This window comes from Globicephala melas, chromosome 1, assembly GCF_963455315.2.
Source record: "Globicephala melas chromosome 1, mGloMel1.2, whole genome shotgun sequence".
Classification (NCBI taxonomy): domain Eukaryota; kingdom Metazoa; phylum Chordata; class Mammalia; order Artiodactyla; family Delphinidae; genus Globicephala; species Globicephala melas.
Window position 1 is genome coordinate 143,620,695 of NC_083314.1, and position 25,242 is coordinate 143,645,936.

The 25,242-nt window shown below is 41.0% G+C and overlaps 1 protein-coding gene across 2 annotated transcripts in view; it reads left to right on the forward strand.

Annotated features, from left to right (window-relative positions):
• The first annotated feature begins 24,791 nt into the window (after positions 1 to 24,791).
• SLC1A7 (solute carrier family 1 member 7) overlaps positions 24,792 to 25,242 on the forward strand; it is a 46,249-nt gene continuing 45,798 nt past the window's right edge. Inside the window, exon 1 of one of the 2 annotated variants that reach the window (XM_030870170.2) lies at positions 24,792 to 24,941. In XM_030870170.2, the coding sequence (XP_030726030.1) occupies positions 24,807 to 24,941 (135 nt within the window). In that variant the 5' untranslated portion in view covers positions 24,792 to 24,806. The remainder of the gene's footprint in view (positions 24,942 to 25,242) is intronic. The other variant, XM_060305448.1, reaches the window with a different exon arrangement.

The following is a 25,242-nucleotide window of genomic DNA, read 5'->3' on the forward strand; positions in this document are numbered from 1 at the left end:
TATCTATTTTATACTTATCAGTGTATATATGTCTATCCCAATCTCCCAATTCATCCACCCACCCTTTCCACGCTTGGTGTCCATACATTTGTTCTCTACATCTGTGTCTCTGTTTCTGCCTTGCAAACAGGTTCATCTGTACCACTTTTCTATATTCCACATATATGCATTAATATATGATATTTGTTTTTCTCTTTCTGACTTACTTCACTCGGTATGACAGTCTCTAGGTCCATCCACGTCTCTACAAATGACCCAATTTCGTTCCTTTTTATGACTGAGTAATATTCCATTGTGTATATTTACCACATCTTCTTTATCCATTCATCTGTTGATGGACATTTAGGTTGCTTCCATGACCTGGCTATTGTAAATAGTGCTGCAATGAACATTGGGGTGCATGTGTCTTTTTTTTTTAAATAAAATTATTTATTTATTTTTGGCTGCATTGGGTCTTTGTTGCTGCATGTGGGCTTTCTCTAGTTGCGGTGAGAAGGGGCCGCTCTTCATTGCAGTGCATGGGCTTCTCATTGCGGTGGCTTCTCTTGTTGCATAGCACAGGCTCTAGGTGCACGGGCTTCAGTAGTTGTGACACGTGGGCTCAGTAGTTTTGGCTTGCGGGCTTAGTTGCTCTGCAGCATGTGGGGTCTTCCTGGACCAGGGCTCGAGCCCGTGTCCCCTGCATTGGCAGGCAGATTCTTAACCACTGCGCCACCAGGGAAGTCCTGCATGTGTCTTTTTGAATTATGGTTTTCTCTGGGTATATGCCCAGTAGTGGGATTGCTGGGTCATATGGTAATTCTACTGTTAGTTTTTTAAGGAACCTCCATACTGTTCTCCACAGTGGCTGTATCAATTTACATTCCCACCAACAGAGCAAGAGGGTTCCCTTTTCTCCACACCCTCTCCAGCATTTATTGTTTGTAGATTTTCTGATGTTGCCATTCTGACCAGTGTGAGGTGATACCTCATTGTAGTTTTTTTTTTTTTAATTTTATTTATTTGCTTATGCTGGGTCTTAGTTGTGGCAGGAGGGCTCCTTAGTTGCGTCATGCAAACCTTAGCTGTAGCATGCATGTGGGGTCTAGTTCCCTGACCAGGGATTGAACCCAGGCCCCCTGCATTGGGAGCGCGGAGTCCCAACCACTGCACCACTAAGGAAGTCCCCTCATTGTAGTTTTGATTTGCATTTCTCTAATAATTAGTGATGTTGAGCAGCTTTTCATGTGCCTCTTGGCCATCTGTATGTCTTCTTTGAAGAAATGTCTGTTTAGGTCTTCCACCCATCTTTTCATGGGGTTGTTTGTTTTTTTGATATTGAGCTGGATGAGCTGTTTGTATATTTTGGAGATTAATCCTTTGTCCATTGATTCTTTTGCAAATATTTTCTCCCATTCTGAGGGTTGTCTTTTTGTCTTGTTTATGGTTTCCTTTGCTGTGCAAAAACTTTTAAGTTTCATTAGGTCCCATTTGTTTATTTTTGTTTTAATTTTCATTACTCTAGGAGGTGGATCAAAAAGATCTTGCTGTGATTTATGTCAAAGAGTGTTCTTCCTCTAAGAGTTTTATAGTGTCCAGTCTTACATTTAGGGCTTTAATTCATTTTGAGTTTATTTTTGTGTATGGTGTTAGGGAGTGTTCTAATTTCAGTTTTTTACATGTAGCTGTCCAGTTTTCCCAGCAGCACTTATTGAAAAGGCTGTCTCTTCTCCATTGTATATTTTTGCCTCCTTTATTATAGATTAGTTGACCATAGGTGTGTGGGTTTATCTCTGGGCTTTCTATCCTGTTCCACTCATCTATATTTCTGTTTTTGTGCCTGTACCATACTGTTTTGATGACTGTACCTTTGTAGTATAGTCTGAAGTCAGGGAGTCTGATTCCTCCAGCTCTGTTTTTTTCCCTCAAGATTGTTTTGGCTATTTGGGGTCTTTCATTTCTCCATACAGGTTTTAAGATTTTTTGTTCTAGTTCTGTGAAAAATGCCCTTGGTAATTTGATAGGGATTTCATCAAATATGTAGATTGCTTTGGGTAGTTTAGTCATTTTCATGATGTTGATTCTTCCAATCCAAGAACATGGTATATCTCTCCATCTGTTTGTGTCATCTTTGATTTCTTTCATCAGTATCTTGTACTTTCCTGAGTACAGGGCTTTTACCTCCTTAGGTAGGTTTATTCCTAGATATTTTATTGTTTTTGGTGCAGTGGTGAATGGGATTATTTCCTTAATTTCTCTTTCTTATCTTTCATTGTTAGTGTATAGGACTGCAAGAGATTTCTGTGCATTAATTTTGTATCCTGCAACTTTACCAAATTCATTGACTAGCTCTAGTAGTTTTCTGGTGGCAACTTTAGGATTTTCTATGTATAGTATCATGTCATCTGCAAACAGTGACAGTTTTACTTCTTCTTTTCAATTTGTATTCCTTTTATTTCTTTTTCTTCTCTTATTGCCACAGCTAGGACTTCCAAAACTATGTTGAATAAGAGTGGCAAGAGTGGACAGCCTTGTCTTTTTCCTGATCTTAGAGGAAATGCTTTCAATTTTTCACCATTGAGAATGATGTTTGCTGTGGGTTTGTTGTATATGGCCTTTATTATGTTGAGGTTGGTTCTCTCTATGCCCACTTTCTGGAGAGTTTTTTATCATAAATGGGTGTTGAATTTTGTCAAAAGCTTTTTCTGCATCTATTGAGATGATCATATGGTTTTTATTCTTCAATTTGTTAATATGGCTGCCACCTTGATTTAGGACTTCTGACCTCCAGAACAGTGAAAGAATAAATTTCTGTTGTTTTAAGGCACTGAGTTTGTGGTAATTTGTTGCAGCAGCCATAGGAAAAGAATAGTCACCCATAGGAAGAAATTTCTTTTACTCAGGTCAAATAATTGTGTGATTTTGAGTACTATGTTTATAGAAACACTGTTAAAACCACCTAAAAGTTTTTCAAAAGAAACAAAAAAAATACCCAAGATCCTCACCAGGCATATTGATTCTTTCTATATCTTCATATTCTCTTCCATTCATTATACTTATGAGTATTATAAAACTAGTATTCACAATTCTTTATTTTCATTCAACTTCAGAATGGAGACATTATCCCATGTGACCCCCTTGTCTCCACCATTGTGTTCATGCTTATATTTCATAGAGTGAAGCTGCAGGCATGAATTATTTAATTATATCCCTATTGTTACATATCTAGGCTATTTCCAAACATTTTGTTACAGATAATGTTGCAGTGAAAAATAATAGTAATAATACCACCATTTATGCTCTGCCTATGATACCACATGCCCAGACACTTCCCTCTGTGTGGTTTTATCTAAGCCTCACAATCAATAATTCTTTGAAACAAAAAAGAGCTTGAGGGGGGAGATGGGTATTACAGATGAAGAAAATGGGGCTCTAAGAGGTAAATCAACATGTCCCCAAAGATTCATAAAGTTAGGAAGCAGGGGTGCCTGGAGTGGAATTTGGTCAGTCTGTCTCCAAAACCCACACTTTGTCATTAAGCCATACTTCTTCCCAAAAGTTAGTATAAATGAAAATTTTAATTGGCATCATATCCTCAAACTACGTTCCCAGGAGTGAGATGATAAAAGTCAGGGATTAAATGCTTATCATGTCTTAAAAACATCTTGTCAAACCACTTGGGCAAAAATTTTGAAACGAACCAAATTTTTAACTAACGGGGATTTGTCAACTAAATTGTGGAACAGCCATATAATGTGCTATAAAGAAGGCCTTGGGGAAATTTGGTTATTCATATGAAAAGATGTTCATAATATATCAAGAAGGAATATATACAATAGTTAAAAGGTAGAAGCAACCCACATGTCCATTGAGAGATGAATGGATAAGCAATATTATTCAGCCTCAAAAAAGGGAGGAAATTCTGCAATATTCTACAACATGGATGAACTTGAGGACATTATACTAAGTGAAATGAGGCAGTCACAAAAAGACAAATACCATATGATTCCACTTATATGAGGTTCCTAGAATAGTCAGATTCATAGAGATAGAAAGTAGAATGGTTGTTGCTGAGAGCTGAGGGTTGGGGAGAATGGGGAGTCACTGTTTAAGGGGCACAGAGTTTCAGTTTTACAAGATAAAAAGAGCGCTGAAGATGGACGGTAGTGATAATTGCCCAAGAAAATGAATGTACTTAATACTACTAAACTGTACACTTAAAAATGGTTAATTCCCTGGTGGTCCAGTGGTTAGGACTCCGTGCTCTCACTGCCGAGGGCTCGGGTTCAATCCCTGGTCAGGAACTAAGATCCCACAAGCCACACGGCCAAAAAAACAAAAATGGTTAAAATGATAAGTTATATTTTACGTGTATTTTACTACAATTTTTAAAAACTGGAAAAAGAAAGCAGTGTGTATGTGATCCAGCAATTCCGCTCTGGGGTACATACCCCAAAGAATTGAAAGCAGAGATTCAAACAGATATTTGTACACCCATGTTCATAACAGCGTTATTCACAAGAGCCAAAATGTGGAAGCCACCGAAGTGTCCATGGATGGATGAGTGGATAAACAAAATGTGGTATAGACATACAATGGGACGTTATTCAGCCTTAAAAAGGAAGGGAATTCTGACACATGCTACAACATGGATGAATCTTGAGGACACTGTGCTACGTGAAATAAGCCAGTCACAAAAAGACAAATAGTATATGTTCCACTTATTCGAGATACTTAGAGTGGTCAAATTCACAGAGACAGAAAGTAAAATGATGCTTGCCAGGGGCTGGGGAAGAGAGGAATGGAGAGTTGGTTTTTAAAGGGTACAGAGTTTCAGTTGGAAAAGATGAATGGAAAAGTTCTGGAAATGGAAGGTGGTGGTGGATGTACAACACTGTACATGTACTTAATGCCGCAGAACCATACACCGAAAAATGGTTAAAAGAGTAAATTTTGTGTTATGCATATTTTAGCGTAAGGGAAAAAGAAACAAGCAATATGAAAGCTTTTGCAAAACAATATTTAAACATAGAAAAATGTATGTTATTGAGCTGCATGAGCTGCTTATAAATCTTGGAGATTAATCCTTTGTCAGTTGCTTTATTTGCAAATATTTTCTCCCATTCTGAGGGTTGTCTTTTGGTCTTGTTTATGGTTTCCTTTGCTGTGCAAAAGCTTTTAAGTTTCATTAGGTCTCATTTGTTTATTTTTGTTTTTATTTCCATTTCTCTAGGAGGTGGGTCAAAAAGGATCTTGCTGTGATTTATGTCACAGAGTGTTCTGCCTACGTTTTCCTCTAAGAGTTTGATAGTGTCTGACTTTACATTTAGGTCTTTAATCCATTTTGAGTTTATTTTTGTGTATGGTGTTAGGGAATGTTCTAATTTCATACTTTTACATGTACCTGTCCAGTTTTCCCAGCACCACTTAAAAAAAAAAAAAACGTCATAAAGAACCTAGGGGTAAGACGGGAATAAAGACGCAGACCTACTAGAGAATAGACTTGAGGATATGGGGAGGGGGAACGGTAAGCTGTGACAAAGTGAGAGAGTGGCATGGACATATGTACACTACCAAATGTAAAATAGCTAGTGGGAAGCAGCCGCATAGCACAGGGAGATCAGCTCGTTGGTTTTTGACCACCTAGAGGGGTGGGATAGGGAGGGTGGGAGGGAGGGAGACGCAAGAGGGAAGAGATATGGGAACATATGTATAACTGATTCACTTTGTTATAAAGCAGAAACTAACACACCGTTGTAAAGCAATTATACTCCAATAAAGATGTTAAAAAAAAAAGAAAAATGTATGGGAGTATAAACTAAAAAGCTATTTCTGAGTGTTAGAATACAGGATATTTTTGTGTTTTTCTTACTTTTCAGCAATGAACACATATTCTTTGAAGCATTTTCTTTTTTAGCTGAAAAAAGGAACGAGACGGGCAGTACAGGTACAAACTGACTGGTGGGCCATGGTGGCAGGGAAGGGTGTACCTCCACTGGCAAGGTCTGTGTGATGTGTGTTTCCCCTCTGCCTCTTCAGCCCAAGACCCTCTTCTGGGCAAGAATTACTTCAGGCATTGATTGATGGAACACAGTTAACTTTAATGGTCTTCATGTAAGTTCCCCCACTGTGGAGCAAGGCAGAGCAGTGAGTCTGAATGCTGGGCCCACTGACGCTGCCCGTTGCCCTAGCATTTCACTTCTGCAGTCGAGGGGCCTGTGGATTCAGGTTGTTTCCATGTCTTGGCTATTGTGAATAATGCTGCTGTGGGGAGTGCAGCGATCTCTTCAAGATAGGAATTTCATCTTCTTTGGATATATGTAACGTCTTGAAGCTCTATATTGAATATTTAAATTGTGTAGGTTCTATTTTTCCCACCTGTCTCAGGAAGGCTGCAGTCCTTACCTGGACTTTGCAGAAGCCCTGGTAAGGGAAACAGTGGTAGAAATTAGTTTTATCAAACATGTTAAACTTCAGTGTCTCTGCTGGATCCCCACAAGCCTACCCCAGCAACACAGGAATATTTTAGCAGGAAATTCTTTCAAATTGCATTTTGTCTTGTGTTTTCATCATAAAACTTTTCCAGACTTCAGGTCTTCCTGTCTCATGGACCCAGTTTCACTATTGAAAATAAAAACTCAGTAAGATAATTATCATTCTAAACTAACTTGATTATATTTTTAGCCTTTACTGAAAACATCACAAGTAGATCATTGATCATTTCTAATGGGAAAAGTAACTTTCTTGGCAAGTGACATGTCCACGTATATCTTGTATTTGAATTATATTTGTCAGTATTTCTCACCTGGACTTGAGCTACTCAAGAGCAGGAAACCCATTATATGTCCACACAGTAGGTCCTCTTTATCTTTATGCTAATTAGTTAACCAATTAACTTATTTACAGACACCAGGAATACTAAATGCTGATGATAATGGTTAATACCTTTATTACTATATTCTTTCCTTTGCTGTGTTTCCTATGCTTATGCTACAGGCATTGTTCTAGGTGCTGAGGATACAGCAGGAAGTAAATATTACAGAATGTAATCCCACCTGCCCCCCACCAAAAAAAGCCTTACAAAATCTTACCAGAAGCTGGGGGCCATAGATTTGCCTATTTTAAAAAAGAGAAAGGGAGGAAGGCAGGCAAGACTATGTTGCAGTGCAGTAGAATAAGTGCAGGTTAGGACTCAGAAGCCTTGGGTTTACTTTGTGCTTTCTAGCTGTCTAACCCTGGGGAAGTTAATTGACCTCTCTCTGCCTCAATTCCCTCATCTATAAAATAGAGATAATGAAAACATCTAATAACATTGTGGTGAGGATTAAATTAATCAAGACAATGTAAAGTGCCTAGAATAATGCCTGGCGCATGTTGAATACCCAATAAACATTAGCTATTGATTGTTGTCGCTGGTATGAACAACCCTGAGTAGGTCACATAACACCTCAGCTTCAGTTTCTTCCCCTGTAAAATGGGGGATTGTAGTAACATCTACCTCATGGGTAAGGTTCAAGTGAGATGAAGTAAGTGAAAGCTCTTTATAAACTGAGGACTTAATCTAGGACTCAAAGCCTTCAGCGGGTAGCTGTTCAGGGAACCCAGGGAGATGCGGGGTGGTGAGGTGGAAGGTGGAGGAGTCATGGGGACTGCAGGCAGAGCAAGAAGCCAGCACTTTGTTCCAGTGATTATGGTCGTGCAGATGTTTCTAATGAAACCACAAATCCAGATTTTTATGTAAGATCTCTAGTTTTTAAATGTTGGCAATTAAGTCGGATTTTTGTAAAACACTTTGAAAGCCAATCAAAATAAAGATGCAGGCTGCCAACTTGTGACCTGTTATAAACTTTTACAGCTATTACTTAATAAACCCCAGGGGAGAACTATAAAAGCAGCTGATGCAACAACTAAATTGAAAAGCCAAGAAACAACTAACATTAATGGGGTTCTATGTGTCATGCACATTATAGCATTTGATTCTCCCAGCAACCTCAAGAGATGGGCATTAGCACTCCCATTCTACAGATGAAGAAACTGAGGCCCAGAGATGCCTAAGGTCACACAACTGGTGAGGGGCCAATAGGGTTGAATGCCACCTCTCTGTGCCTCCGAAACCCAATCTCTTTTCACTCTGATGACTTTGCAAGATTGCAACACAATATCACCTGAGCCCATAAGCCCCTCTACTTCACAGCAGAAGTATAATGTCATGGCAGTGGGCAAAGTCTGTGCGCCCAGCATTCAGACTCATTGCCTTGCTCTGCTTCACAATAGGGGAAACCTACTTGAAGACCATTAAAGTTAACTGTGTTCCATCAATCAATGCCTGAACTAGACCTTGCCCAGAAGAGGGTCTTGGGCATTAGGGTATCTTTTCAGTGAGGCTTCCAGATCTACAATAGGCAGCCTAAAGAGATAGGAGAGAGAGGACATCAGTCTCCCGATCAAAAAGGGTCTTGGAACCAGTCCCAAAAGCAATGTACAAAAATGCAGCAAGGTCTATATACTAATACATTTTATGTTAAGAATACAAACCATAAGTCTCTAAATTGCTGTGGTTTAGACCAATGACTCCCATCAGCCTCAACCTAATGTTGGGTCCACCTCCCCACATTACATCAAAACCCGGGCATTTAACAGGGTCAGTGGTAAGTTTTAAAAGCTCCCCAGGTGATCAACCAAGGATCACTGACTGTCTATTAAGAGAATTCAGCAGATACTTTATTCATTCGACAGCTGTTTCTTGAGCACCCACTATGTGCCAGATACATAGTATGCTGGAAATTAGTGAGCAATAGAAAGGCAATGTCTTGACTTTAGTCTAGTGAGGGGCGGACAGGGAGAAAAGCATGTAAACAAAATAACATCATTTTAGGTATAATAATAAGTGTTATAAAGAAAAATAAAACAGTTCAAGGGATAGAGAGTGATTGAGGAGCAGGTTATTTTATTGGACACATTGGTTTCTCTAAATTGAGATTTCTTTTTGAGTAGGTAATACTTTCATATGTTTAAAAAAAATCAAAGTGATAAAAAAGTATAAACCTTGAGAAGACTTACTCCAGCCTCTGACTCTATTCTATTTTTCTGGCCCAGTAGGTCTCAAAATATGATCCCCTGACTGGTAACCTGGGAACTTTAGAAATGCACAGTTTGGGCTCCATTCCAGACCTACTGAAGCAGAAGCTCTGTGGGTGGGACTAGTAATCTGTGCTGTAGCAAGCCCTCCAGGTGATGCTGATGCATGCTGGCATTTGAGAACTACTGCTCTAGTCTAATAAACATTTCTCTTCATTTCTGATGTATCCTTCCAGTGTCTCTTTTGTAAATAGCAGTAACGTGAATATTCATTCTTGTTTTTCCCCTTCTTATACAATTACTATTCTGCATCTTAGTTTTATTACTTAACGTGCACTAGAGATCTTTCTATTAAACACAAAGTTCATTATTTTCTGTACGTTCCTATGCTTTCGTAGTGTGGATATACCATGGAGTATTTAACCATCTCCCGCTTAATGATTGTAGGTTATTTCCATCTTTTGCTATTACTGTTTGCTCTTACCATACTTAATATCCTTGTGCATGCGTCATTTCACATTTATTCGAGTCAGAGGATGAATTCCTAGAAATGGGGTGTAAGATCAAAGGGCAAATGAATTTGGAAATTTCATAGATGGTGTTCGCTGCTCACAGAGGTTTTTGCTTTCTTGTCTGCAATGATGAGAATGTTTGTTTCACCACAAACTCACCAAATACAATCTGTTGGATTTTTGCCAATCTTTCAGGTAAAAAATTGCACCCTCTAGTCATTTTAATCTATATTTCTCTTATTTTGAATGAAGTTGACCATCTTTGCATATGTTTAAGGGCCATCTGTATTTACCTGTGAACTTTTCATGCTTGTCTTTTGCCCATCTCTATTAGATCGATGTTCTTTTTCTCCTTAATTTCTAGAAGCTTTTTAGATATTAGGGGGATTAATCCTTTGTGACATGAGTTACAAATAATTTTTCCCAGTTTGTCACTTGCCTTTTGACTTTATGGAGTTTTTTGGTTTTACTTTCATTTTTAATTTTAATAATTGTTTTCTACCTAAAATTTAGTTCTTGCAAATCTGAATTTGGTAACTCATTCAAAATCAATTACAAGGCTTACCAGGACCTATCAGAAGCAAGTGACCAGGTCCTAAGGAAGGCAACTGAGACCAAAAACAAGTTAGTTTTTTTGTCTACAAATATTTTGTCTACAAACATGTATGCAGAATCTACTATGTGTCAGGAACAAACACATAGTTTTTTTTTGAGCTGCTTATTTTTCCAACAATTTTTCATTACAAATATTCATAGAGAATCCTAAAGATGCCACCAGAAAACTACTAGAGCTAATCAATGAATTTGGTAAAGTTACAGGATATAAAATTAATGCACAGAAATCTCTTGCATTCCTATACACTAATGATGAAAAATCTGAAAGATTTTTATACACTCCCATTTACCATTGCAACAAAAAGAATAAAATACCTAGGAATAAACCTACCTAGGGAGACGAAAGACCTGTATGCAGAAAACTGTAAGACACTGATGAAAGAAATTAAAGATGATACCAACAGATGGAGAGGTATACCATGTTCTTGGATTGGAAGAATCAACATTGTGAAAATGACTATACTGCCCAAAGCAATCTACAGATTCAATGCAATCCCTATCAAATTATCAATGGCATTTTTTACGGAACTAGACCAAAAAAATCTTAAAATTTGCATGGAGACACTAAAGACCCCGAATAGCCAAAGCAGTCTTGAGGAAAAACAACGGAGCTGGAGGAATCAGATTCCCTGACTTCAGACTATACTACAAAGCTACAGTAATCAAGACAATATGGTACTGGCACAAAAACAGAAACATAGATCAATGGAACAAGGTAGAAAGCCCAGAGATAAACCCACACACCTATGGTCAACTAATCTATGACAAAGGAGGCAAGGATATACAGTGGAGAAAAGTCAGTCTTTTCAATAAGTGGTGCTGGGAAAACTGGATAGCTACATGTAAAAGAATGAAATTAGAACACTCCCTAACACCATACACAAAAATAAACTCAAAATGGATTCGAGACCTAAATGTAAGACTGGACACTATAAAACTCTTAGAGGGAAACATAGGAAGAACACTCTTTGACATAAATCACAGCAAGATCTTTTTTGATCCACCTACTAGAATAATGGAAATAAAAATAAACAAATGGGACCTAATGAAACCTAAAAGCTTTTGCACAGCAAAGGAAACCATAAACAAGACAAAAAGACAACCCTCAAAATGGGAGAAAATATTTGCAAATGAATCAGCGGACAAAGGATTAATCTCCAAAATATATAAACAGCTCATGCAGCTCAATATTAAAGAAAGAAACAACCCAATCCAGAAACGGATGGAAGACCTAAATAGACATTTCTCCAAGTCGACATACAGATGGCCAAGAAGCACATGAAAAGCTGCTCAACATCACTAATTATTAGAGAAATGCAAATCAAAACTACAATGTGGTATCACCTCACAGCAGTTAGAATGGGCATCATCAGAACATCTACAAGCAACAAATGCTGGAGAGGGTGTGAGAAAAGGGAACCCTCTTTCACTGTTGGTGGGAATGTAAATTGATACAGCCACTATGGAGAACAGTATGGAGCTTCCTTTAAAAACTAAAAATAGAGTTACCATATGACCCAGCAATCCCACTACTGGGCATATACGCAGAGAAAACCATAATTCAAAAAGACACATGCACCCCAATGTTCTTTGCAGCACTATTTACAATAGCCAGGCCATGGAAGCAACCTAAATGCCCATCGACAGACGAATGGATAAAGAAGTTGTGGTATATATATACAATGGAATATTACTCAGCTATAAAAAGGAACGAAACTGGGTCATTTGTTGAGACGTGGATGGATCTACAGACTGTCATACAGAGTGAAGTAAGTCAGAAAGAGAAAAACAAATATCATATATTAACGCATATATGTGGAACCTAGAAAAATGGTACAGATGAACCGGTTTGCAGGACAGAAATTTAGACACACATGTAGAGAACAAACATATGGACACCAAGGGGGGAAAGCGGCAGGGGGTGGGTGGTGCTGGTGGGATGAATTGGGCGATTGGGATTGACACGTATACACTGATGTGTCTAAAATGGATGACTAATAAGAACCTGCTGTATAAAAAAATAAATAAAATTAAATTTAAAAAAATATATATATACATTTCAAATCAAAAGGACAAGAAGAAAAAGATAAATCTGCTATCATGTTGTTAGATTTTAACACCCATCAGTAATTGATGGATCAAACACACACAAAAAAATGAGTACAGGTATAGAAGATTTGAACTAATGTATTCTCAAGTTTGATTTAATGGATATACATATAACACTGCACCCATCATTTACCGAATACACATTCTTTATAGGCACAAGCTGAACATTTATAAAAATCAAACATTCACTGGGACATATAGCAAATCTCTACAAATCTCAAAGGATTACTCTCATAGATCCTTATTCTCTGTCCACAATAGGGTTATTAGAAAACAAAAACAAGTTTTTTCAACCAACAGTGCTGGAAGAATTGTATATTCACATGCAGAAAGATTATTTATAACCTTTAACTCACACCTTACATAAAAATTAATTCAAAATGACCATAAACCAAAATTTAAGAGCTAAGACTATAAAACTTTTAGAAAAAAACATGGGAGAAAATTTTCTTGACTTTGGATTAGGCAAAGAGTTTTTAGATGTGACACTAAAGTCATGATCCATAAAAGAAAAAATTGATAAATTTGATTTAATTTTTAAAAATTGGGGGAATTCCCTGGCAGTCCAGTGATTGGGACTCTGCACTTTCACTGCCAAGGGCCCAGGTTCAATCCCCGGTGAAGGAACTAAGATCTCGCAAGCCACATAGCACTGCCAAAAAAAAGAAAAAGAAACAGAAAAAGAGTAAAATACATAATAAAAACCTATTTTTTTTAAAAAAATTGTACTTTAAAAGACACTACTAAGAAAATGAAAAGGTAAACCACAGACTGGGAGAAAATACTTGTAAGTAATAATTCTGATAGAGGTCTTGTATTTGGAATACAGAGAACTTTCACAAATCAAGAAGAAGACAAACAACCCAATTTTTAAATAGACAAAAGATTTGAATAGACATTTCACCAAAGAAAATATATGAATAGCTAATAAGCACATTAAAAGATGCTTAACATCATTAGTCATTAGGAAAATGCAAATTAAAACCACAAGGAGATGCCGCTTCATACCCACTAGGATGCCTATAATTAAAAAGACAGAGAATAATAACTGTGGGAAGGGATGTGAAGAAATCGGAATCCTCGTAGATTGCTGACAGGAATGTAGAATAGTATATTCACTTTGGAAAATAGCTTGGCAATCTCTTAAAAAGTTAAACATAAATTTATGTTTAACAACCTAGTAATTCGACTCATAGATATGCACTCAAGAAAAACAAAAACATGTGTCCACAGAAACACTTGTACAGGAAAGTTCATAGCAACATTATTCATAAAAGCCAAAAAGTGGAAACAATACAAATGTCCATTAACTGATGAGTGGGAAAACCAAAGTATGCTATATCCATACAATATAATACTTTTCATCAATAAGAGGAATGAATCACTGATACATGCTACAATCATGGATGAACTTCAAAAATATTATGCTCAGTGAAAAAAGTCCAATAAAAAAAACACCACATATTTTATGTTTCCATTTATATAATATATCTAGAAAAGGCAAATCTATGGATATAGAAAGCAGATTGGTGTTTGCCTGGGGATTGAGGATTGACTAAAAATGGGCATGACGGGGTCTTCTGGGGATGATGGAAATGTTCTAAAATTGGGTTGTGGTGATGATTGCACACTCAGTAAATTTACTAAAAAACATTGAATTCCATGCTTAAAATGAGTGAATCATATGATATGTAAATTATACCTAAATAAAGCTTTTAAAAAAAATAACAAAAAGATAAGTAGGAAAACGTTATTCTGGGAAGTTCAGAAATATACTTATAAAAAAACCAGAAAACAAAAACTCTTTTAGCAAGTTAAGAATAAGAGAGTACTTCCTTAATCTAATAAAGAGCATCTACCAAAAAACTATAACAATAACAATACTTACTGATGAAATGCTGAAAACATTTCTCTTTAAGATCAGGAACAAGACATGGATGCCCCAAATCATGATTTTCATTCAACTTTATACTGGAGGTCTTAACCTTGGCAGTAAGGGGGGGAAAAATATAAAATGCGGAAGCATTGAAATGGAAGAAGCAAAGCTATCATTACTTGCTGATAATATGCTTGTCTACATAGAATACCTCAAAGTGTAAGAGAATTTGGTAGTCAACAGGATACAAAATCCAGGAACAAAAATCAGTTGTATTTCTATATACCAGCAACAAACAAAATGCAATAAAACAGGATACTATTTACAATTTCATCAACAAAAGTAAAGTATGTAGTAACAGATCTAGAAAAGGATGTTCAACACTTGGAGAAAAATGATAAAACTATTGAAACAAGATCTAAATAAGTAGAAAGATATATCATGTTCATGAATTGGAAGATTCAATATCATAAAGATATCAAATTTACCAGATTGATAAAAATAATTTCCATGCAATTACAATAAAAATCGCAATTTTTTTCTGGAATTTGACAAGTGGTTTCCTAATTTTTTTGTGCCTTTATTGAAAACTATTACATTCCTAAAAAGGAAGAAAAAGATATTTGCCTGACAAAGTATCAAGAATTATCATAAACTTATAGTAATTAAGACAGAGTGGCATTATAGATCCAAACACACACGAAACTTAATTTTACCGCAGAGCAAACATTTTAGTTCAAGGTGAAAGGATAGATTTTTCAACATGTGGTACTGGGACAATTAGCTAACCTTAAGGAAAACATGATAGTAGACTCTTAAATTAGTCTTTAACCAGTTGGTTAGACCCATATGAGAAAAGTAAAAGTACACAATTCTTAGAAATTTACCTGAAAGAGTAATTTAATAGAGGAGGGGAGATTTTTAAAATAAGACACAGACAAATCATAAAGAAAAAGACTGATACATTCAATTACGTTAATAGTTATAAATTCTGTTTATCTAAAGATATCATAGATAAGCCATGAACAGGGAAATGCATATAAATGATAAAGAGTTAATATCCAGATTCTATAAAACAGGTAAAAAAGATTATATAAAGAAGATAAATCAATAAGAGAAGATAAACAACCCAATTAAAAATGGACAAAAGAACAGGAATTTTACTGAAAAGGAAACACAGATGGCTCAAAAACATATTAAATATATTTAATTTCAGTAATCAGGGTTACAAATAGACACCATAACGTAATACTATTTCACACCTACCAGATTGGCAAGAGTTAAAAATTAATCTATACCAAATGTTGGTGTACAGGTGGAGCAAGGGAACGTTCGTAGATTGTGGATGAATCTATCAACTGGAAACGTAATCTGGAAAAGAGGTGGCATTACCTAGTAAAGTTGAACATCTGCAGAAGCTATGAGCCAGCAATTTCATTGCAATGTATGTAACCTAGAGAGAGTTTTGCACAAGTGCAGCTGCAGTTAACGTTTATAGTGGCATTATTCATGATAGTCCAAAACTGGAAAAAACACAAATGTCTATCTACAATATATGATAAATATATAATATTCCAGGGAATTCCCTGGTGGTCCAGTGGTTAGGACTCGGCAACTTCACTGCATGGCCCGGGTTTAGTCCCTGGTCGGGGAACTAAGGTCCCACAAGCTGCTCAGCACAGCCAAAAAACAAAAACAAACAAACAAACAAACAAAAAATATATGTATATTCCATTCATACCACGGAATATTACATAACATAGAAAAAAGAAATTATAGCTACACTCGATGACACTGAATCTCTAGACCATGATATAAAGTGGAGAAAAAATTCAATGGCATCAATTTACATAAGTTCAGAAATAGGCAAAACCAATACATTCAAATCCATAAAGAAAAGCAGTAGAACGATAAAACACAAAGCTTGGGAGACTGGTTACTTTGGGAAGAGAAGAGAGACATAAAATAAAATTCCTCTTTTAAATATTCAGCACATGAGATGGTTAAGACTTATGTTCTTAATTATGGCATCCTTAGATTTTACTGATCAGAGCTAGGGGCCGAGGGAAGCACAACAGCCTTCTGCTAGAGCGAACTTGCCCCTTCATAAGAGTTTGGGACCAAGGAGCTGAGCCAGCCTTACTGACCCCAACAGGAGCCAACCCCTGACCTTGACCTCTTGACTCAAGCTAACGGCTAAAAATTCTAAATACTATTGCCCACATTGTTTTCCTCAAGTGCCACATAACAATCATTCAATCAATCAATGCATTAAAGAGTCCTGGACTTAATGAGAAAAGATAAGATTTAATTACAACTCAGAACCAGCTCACTTCTGACCTTTTGTAGTCTTTTGAACACATACTCTCTTTGGAAGAACAGAAAAGTTTCATACTCCCCAGAGATTATGATGTGGACCTTCCAGGGGAACATTCTCTCTCCCCTAGCTTTTTGGGAATTTTCTTGGCCGGCGGGGTTAGGTAGAAACAGTACCACCAGCCAAGAAGTTTTTGTTGAGCTTTACTCTGTAGCTCATGGAGTAAAAGAAAAGGGAATTTGTGTTTATTTTCCAAAATGAAATTGTGGTATTGGGCATGCTTTTGAAAGCCAAATCTCCTTCAGAAGTTGTGCCATGCCCGCCAAGGGACTGTGCCGCACCCCTTCCTCCCAGAGAGGAGAATCATTTGATCAGATGACCAGTCTGCAGTTGTGCCCAGGTCTAATGTCTGGTCTGGCTGTCTGAGAAGGCCCAGGAGGGCAGGTTTGTGAACTGCTTCCCTGAACTCCTCATTGCTGCTCCCATGAAGTCTCATCTCTGGCCTGGAGATTCTCTGTGATCACTGCAGATCCCTCTTTGGCCAGGCTGTGACTGAAGAAGTCCGCTGGCCAGCCACCTGAGCCATTTCCTCTCGTAGGACCAGCCCCCGGCTCTACGAAGGGGAAATCCAAACACAGGTGTGTGTGATGATGTGGAGAGACCTGTTTACAGTGGACTTTCCTGGTGGCCAGTTCTCAGCAGGATTTTCCTTAGTGTTGCCCAGATAAGAGTTTTCAGTGGTCACCACCCACCTCTACATCTGGGGTGGGGGTGGACTCTGTGTGGGAGAGGGTCTGGAAAAGATCGCTGAGGGCTGTAGCCCAGTGCCCTCCTCCCCTCACCCCTATCCCATTAGTTGCTTGAATCCCTTCTGTCATGTGCCCTCCAAGACACCTCCCAGCTTTTTTTGTTTTTCTCTGGGAACAAGGAATTTACTGCCTTCAGAGGTAGCCTATTCCATTCTTAGATATATGTGGTTGTCAGGTTCTAAAACGCTGAGCAATTGTGAAATGGGGATGTGGTGGGAAGGAGGGAAGGTTCAAGAGCTTTTGAATAAATTGCTCTTTTAAGTTTAAGTTTTCTTCATTGGGGTCTCTATACCTTGCAACCATTTACTGAGCAGTTAGTACGTGCCAAGCTCTGTATTAATTATTATGCATGTAAGATTCTATTGAAACTTCCCCAAGCCCTATGAGTTATGTATAATTACTATCCTCATTTCATAGGTGAGGAAAAACAGATTCAGAGCAGTGAGGCCACATGCCTGAAAAGTCACAAGGCGAGTTAATGGTGGGGCTGGGTTTACATTCAGGTCTGTCTGACACCAAAGCCCTCTTCCCCACCACTGTGTTTGCCTGTCTCACAGCCCCATTGCAGCCTCATGAAGCAAGGAGTCATCCTTGAGCTGAGAAAGCTAAGGCTCTGGGAGGTCAAATGACTTCCCCGAAAGCATCCCTCAGTACTGGAACAGGAACCTAAATCTTTGCCCTTCCCCTGACTTGTTCACCCTCCGTCCTGAGCCTCTGTGCATTGGCCTACTCTCACCACAGCTTTCATCGGAAACTAAGGCTGAATCCATTCCCTGTTCAATTTCTTAATCTGATTCCCTAACATCCGTGGTCCCAACTCCCCAAGTCTTTCCCCAGTCACTGACCACTGTGGCTCTACAGACAGCTGTCCTGTGTCCCCTGCCCTGCCTCTCCCATTCAGCAACCACTGACCTCAGCACCTTCCCAAAGGAAAAGAGCATCTGACTGCCAGAGGCAGCGGCAGCAAGAGCCTGGACACAGGTTGTACAGGAATCAGTGGGCAGGGGGAGGGGAGGGGGCTTGTCCCAGAAGAGGGTCCATACAGTTACTGCCATGCAAGTTAGGAGGTAGAAGCAAAGTCTAGACCATAAAGGAGACAGAGGCTGCAAAATAACAGCCCACAGCAGAACGATTCTTTGCGGAGTGTTCCCGGGTTTAGGGAAGACGGAAGAGTAGGGAGAGGAAGACCCCAATTCTGTTCCTGACCTGACACCTAGTTTCCAGTGACTTTGCCCAGGTTCCTTTCTCTCTTTGGGCCTCAGAGAATGTTCCAGAATGTCTAGGGCTCCTTGTGGTCTTTAAGCCTGAGTGTTGAATGCTGGTTCACTAAGTTGGTGGCCTTGTGGACCCAAACAAGTGAGAAGCAGTGGGCTGAGGAATAAGAAATCACCTGGACCAGACGGTGGCCTGCAGTCTGTTCTGAGCCCACTGTGGGTGGGGCCCCAGGTGCCTGCTGCCATAAAGGGGAGAGATAGGCATCAGAGAAGGCAGAGCAATGACGAAAGTTGAGCAGCTGATCCTAAGTTCTGGAGCAGCCTTACAGGGGATAAGATGTTAGGCATTTTATACAAGAAAGAAAAGAAAGCCAAGAGCTGAATGACTAGGACAATGTACTACTTTGCTGTGTCTATTCAGTCCACTTTTCTAATTGCTACCACATACATCTACAGGGTTTCCATGAAAGTAGCAATTTTAAACAATGTGACCCTGCCCCCTGCCCCTACTAGCCACAGATGATTGGTCTAAGCTGGGCCAATCAGAACCTACCCTGGGAATTTTGGACTTGGAGTGAAAGGGAGCTCTGGTAGCCATGTTTCCTCCACCTGGACCAGAGCAGTAGTGGAAATGCTCCATTTTCTCCATTAGAGAAAGAATAATGTAGCACAAATATCACCACCAAAACGTAAGCCCTATGAGAGCAGAGATTGTTGACTATTTCTGTTCATTGCCGTATCCCTAGAATATGCCTGGAACATAGTAATAATGTTAATAATAGGAACAAATATATAGTGCTTATTATGATCAGACAACTGTCCTAAGTGCTTCACACATGTAATTCATTTAATCCACATAACAACCCTATAGGATAGAATAATATTATCACCATATTCCATATGGGAAAACTGAGACACAGGGTAACTTGCCTAAAGTCACACAGATCATTGGTCTAGGAACCGGAATTCAAACACCAGCCATGTGGTTCCAGAGTCTGTGCTCTTAATCACCATCCTACACGAGGTGTCAGTAAACCTGTGTTGAAGGAAGAATGAATGAATGGATCAGACAGGCAGAAAGGAGAGCGGGTGAGAGAGAGAATTCTGTAACAATTGAGCACCTAGTTCAGAAGGTCTCTGCAGCTCAGTTCTACTCTTGCCCTTGGGTTCTTGAAAGCCTCACCAGCCAGTCTTTTAAACAGGACTGGTTTCATGGGCATCAGAAGGGCTCCATGCTTGGTTTAATGCTCTGCTATCACCACCTCTAAATTCTTTTTTTTTTTCCTCTTACTGTTATTGTTTATTATTTTTTATCTTTTTATGTCAGGACATATATTCTCCTTGTTATCGTAACATTTTAATCACATTACAAATTGATCAGTGTTGTCTTCAGTGAAGAAAACTCTACTGAAGCAAGTTTAAGTGTGCGTGCTTGAACAAGTCCCAAATTTATGTAGGTGTGGCTAGCAGTCCATTTATTTGATTCAATGGCTCAAGTGATGACAACATTGGTTTGGCACCAGCTCTCCTTGTCAAAGTCTACACACACCAGGTGACCAGAAACTCTTTTCAAGGACTGCAGTAGTTAATTTTATGTGTCAATTTGACTGGATCAGCGGATGCCCAGATATCTGGATAAGCATTATTTCTGTGTGTCTGTGAGAGTGTTTCTGGCTGAAATTAGCATTTGGATCAGCAGACGGAGGAAAGTAGATGGCCTTCCCCAGTGTGGGTGGGCCTCCTCCAATCTGTTGAGGGCTGGGATAGAACAAAAGGACAGAGGAAGGGGGAATTTGCCCCTTTTTTCTGCCCTATTGCTTGAGCTGGGACATCTCATCTCAGAGAACTGAATTTTAAACTTTAGTTTTCATTAATTTCATTTTAAGTAGTGCTACTGTATTGGACTGAACAGAACCAGCACTTGTGCCCTTCTCCTGTACCTCAACACTTGACTGGATTCAGCAGTGCCTGTGGAGGGGCTGAATCACTCACTGGCTCCCTCTGGTGCGAGGCTCTTGGGCAGAGCCTGACACATAACAGGTGCTCAACAAACAGCAACTGAGTGGTTTCGTGCGTGCTCGAGGCCACTTCTATAGATGAAGAATCTAGACAGGGGGCTGGAAATGGAAGAAGGAAGGCGACTGTCACAGGAATGTCACTTTATCCCATCCTGAGGCAAACACAGGAAAGGACCAGCCTCAGCGGAGGTCGGACAGCCCCTCGGTGACTAACGCTCACAGGAATCCACACCCAGCTGGGTTAGCTGTCCACAGAAAACCTTCCGAGAAGGGCCCAGCCTACAATGAGCTGGGAGACGTGTCAGGGAGGAGATGAAGGCGCCTCTGGTATGTCTCTGAAAAGCAGCCAACAGACCCAGAGCTGTCAACACCATAAACCCAGCTGGGAGCTCAGAGAGCTCAACCTAAACTCACTTGATACATGGTGGAAGGAGTGAGGCCCCAGGCCTGCTGGCCGCTCCAGCCCACTGGGTCAAGGGTTCCCAGAAGCAGCTCTTGCATCTCCAGCCTGGGCCCCTCTTTGGAACAAGATCTCCTCTTGCCTCCCCCTCGACCAGTGCCTGCCCCCCACCCCCAGGTTAACTCCTGGCTCATTCAGGTCTCTGACTAAATGACCCCTCCTCCGAGAAGCCTTCCTCCACCCACCTTCCTGAGCTGAACTGACCCCTCTGCCGGCCCTGGAGAATCATTAATAATTAGCAAATAAACTGACCCTGCAGCTGTCTACCGTGGCACATCCTGCACAGGGTTGCCATGGTGAGAAACAGTCCGACTGCAAACTCACTCCTGCAGAGTGGGCAGCTCTTGTGATTTGGGGCTCTTTTTTGACAACACTGTTTATCTTCTCTGTCCATAGCATCTTAATCAGTGCAGCTCAAATCTCCCAAGAAGCATCTCCCGGGCTTCCTGCTGCCCATCAGTTTCCGCTGCTCTGGAGGGCAACTCCTTGCCCCTTGGGGCTCCCCCGGGCTCCCCTCTAACTTTGAGGATGATCCACCAAGGTGTTTCCAAATAACACGATAACAGAGACTTAATTTGATCCTCACAGATTTTTACTTCCTTGTCAGAGCCACTTAAAAGGGAACTGGGGGGAGTTTCCTGGTGGCCTAATGGTTAGGATTCCGGGCTTTCACTGCTGTGGCCCAGGTTCAATCCCAGGTCGGGGAACTGAGATCCCACAAGATGTGTGGTGCGGCCAAAAAAAAAACTGGGGGCGGGAACTGGGGTTAATCCCCGGTGGTGACTGAGGAAGGGCCTGAGTTAGTGGGAGCGGAGGGAGGGTGTGTGTATCTGAGGAGGTCAGCGAAGGTTTCAGGGAAGATGGGGCATTTGACCTGTGACTTTAGAGACAAAGACCTTCCAGGCAGAGGAAATAGCCTGAGCATAGGTGTGGAGGCCTGAGAGAGGATGCAGGGCTCAAGGAACTCAAAGTTGTTTGGTATTATAGGAACTCAAGGTATGATGCCGAGGAGGCCCAGGCGGTGTGCTGGAGAGGTGCGCAAAGCTCCTGAGGACCTCAGAGCCAGGGACTTCATCCTGGGGGCAGCAGTGTTCCAGTGTGTATTCCCCAAACACTAGGCCCATGGAACTCTCAGCTCCAGAAGAGGGCTGGGTTTCTGTGTCCCCCACGTGGAGACTCCCTCCGACATATGTGAATTTTGTAAAGGTTTTGCTAAAACTAATAGTAACCACCTGTGAGTGTCTGCAAGGCACCAGGCAGGCATCACCAAATCGGACCCACCTCACCACCCTATGAACTAGGTCCTGTTGTATCATTCCTATTTTAGAGAGAGGTTAAGAAATTTTATAGGGGGGTAAAGGTCACACAGCTGGTAAGTGGTAGAGCTAAGATATGAACTTGAGCAGTCTGATTTTGAGCTTCCTGGAGTAAAGAATGGGCTTAACTTTATTTCATCCAACTTTTCCTGACTTGTTTTTAATTATGGAAAAATTTGTGCACATCTAGTAACATTGCAAGACAATTGATTCTGTGGGCAATGGGGAGCTATGAAAGGGTTCTTATCCAGGAGCTTTCTATCTGATTTGCAAATATCCTTAGTATGCTGTTATCAGTCACTTACACTTTGGTGTGAGTTAGTCCTTTCCTAGAGCACCTCAATAGTCTTGGTATCTCCCCAGTACCCAGGAGGGATGACATGAGACGGTGCTATAAGAACATTTGCTTGAGTGAATTGTAACTTCCCCTGTTGAAGACAGTGCGAGCAACGGAAGGAAAGGCCTGGAGCCTGGGACATGGTCATGTCAGAGTGTGAGGGACAGGAGGCAGGCAGGGACAGTTGTGAGGGCACCATGGGATCCAGAGTCTTGGAATTGAAATGCAAGAGCCAAACTCACCTACTTCACGGCTAAAGGCCAGGCCTGAACATTAAGTGCAAATCCAAATATCTATTCAGAATGTTTCCTCTTCTAGACAGCAGCTAACCCACCTGGTCAACCGGAAAATGAGGCATTTGTTGGAGCTGAAGGTGCATCAGTAGATTCTTGCTTTTAAGAGTCAGAGTTGGAGGGAAAAAAATCACCCTCAGAGCCTATATCCATCCCCACACCCACAAAGCTACTGGCAAAGAGCAGGGGATTTGGAAGCTTGGCTCGTTGAACCAAGGGATCCTTCGAAAGCACCTAGGCTGTTTCTCTCATTCTAAGGAGGGCAGGACTGAGGTCTGGAGAGGGCAAGGTCACAGAGCTGGTTGAGACCAGAATCTGAGGGTCCCTTCCCAGTTCGGGGCTCTGCCCATGGCTTCGGGGCCTGCACTGCAGTCCACTGCCACTTTCTTGGCCCCGTCCCCTTTGTCAGGGGGGGCAGCCTTGTGCACACACCGCCCACCACAGACCCACAGACAGAGCTCCCTGCTGTCATCTGACTGCCCCTAATGAGATTACAGACTCCTGGTGAAATAGACGAGAGTTAATTCCCTCTGGCTTTAAAGGGCAGGCCAGGCCACAAGAAATAGCAAAAAACAAAACAAAACAAGCAAACAACCCCACCCAAAACAAACAGAAAAACACCTTTATCTAAAAACACTAAATATAGATGGTGACCCTAACAGCCATTTCCCTGCTTGGCACGTTGCAGTTCATTCCTGCTTTCACAAATGTTCTCTGGATGGAATGTTGCACCAGCCCTAACAAAGTAGATGCTATTATTATGTCTGCTTGGTTGGGGAAAGAGCACACTGAGGCAGTGTGCTCCTAAATGGCTGCTCCAGGATCACACAACTAGTAAGTGGCAGAGCTGGGACTTGAAAGTAGGTCCCTTGGGCACTGTCGTCTCTAAAAATAATAAGCCCTGAGAACCTACAGCGTTCCCAGTTTTAGGCTTAAAGCAGCCCTGAAGGACATACCTCACAACGGGTAACACAGCCCAAGTTTGAACTCGGGTCCACTGGACTCAAATCCTACATTCCCCACAATATTGGGAAGCACCTTTGAACCCATCCACCTGTACACGTGGTGGGAACCAAACAGCGTAGGCCTGATTTCCACTCTGCTACTTGCTAGCTCTGGCCGGAGTCCCATGGCCAAGGGACTCTGGCTCCTGGGGTCTCAATCTCATTTTACTTTCAGTAAAATGAAGGTTGGACCCCTGGGGTTGTTGGGATGATTCCCAATCGTTCACACAGGTAACGCAACTGGAACAGGACTCCCACACAACCTGCTCGTTTCCCGACCTCTCTTTGCCTCAGTTTCCTCATCTGTAAAATGATACTTCTAGTACTTACTTCTTGGATTTAGTGCTAGGATTAAATGTGCTAATACAAGTAATGTGTGTCTAGAACAGCACATGGTGTACAATAAATGCTTAATGCTGGCGATTGCTAGCATTGCTAGTTATTCATTATTTTGCCAGTTTATTGTTATTTGTTATTGCCTTGCCTTCAATGCTTTCTGGAATGAAGTGGAGGTAAAAATCAAACCAACCAAACAAATGTTTCTCTTCTTCCTCCCACCAGTCCCCTGTCCCCTCCCCTTTCTAAAAGGAGCACTTGGCTTTGAGGTCTGATCCCCCAACCACATGGCCTGCTCTAATTTCCCAGGCTCTAATCTGCTCCCGGCTCCTAATGATGCAGCTGGTAATAGGATTGTGGCCTCCCTCTGGGGCAACCACGCGGGCCATGGCCGTGGGGCTGGCAACTAGCGCTTAACAACCCTGACCACCTGCCGGCTGAGGAGCCAGAGCCCCCAGCCAGGACCCTGTGCCCGGGCTGGCCTCCCGTGCATGGAATGGTGCTGTGCCCTGGGCCAGCAGGCTGGGCTCGCCATGGTGCTGGGTGCCATCCTGGCACGAGGGCGGGATGTGTGCAGGCGGAATGGACTGCTCATCCTGTCTGTGCTCTCTGTCACCGTGGGCTGCCTCCTCGGCTTCTTCCTGAGGACCCGGCACCTCTCACCACAGGTCAGCCATGCGGGGCATCACGGGTCCCCATCTCGGAGGGCTGGGTGGGCCTGAGGAATCTGGGGGTCACATTCCCACTCCGTGGCTCCCCGATGGCATGACAGTGGGTCACTTTGCCTCTCTGGGTCCCGGTTTTCTCCTCTGTGAAGTGGGTGTGATAAACGCATTGCAGGACTAGAGTGAGAGAGGAAGTGGCTTCACACCAGCATCTCCAGGTGAAAGAGAGGTAAGGATGCCTTCTTGGAATAACCACAGGCTAAGAGCTGTAGGGGAGGGAAGAATGGGATCCTATAAGCATGCA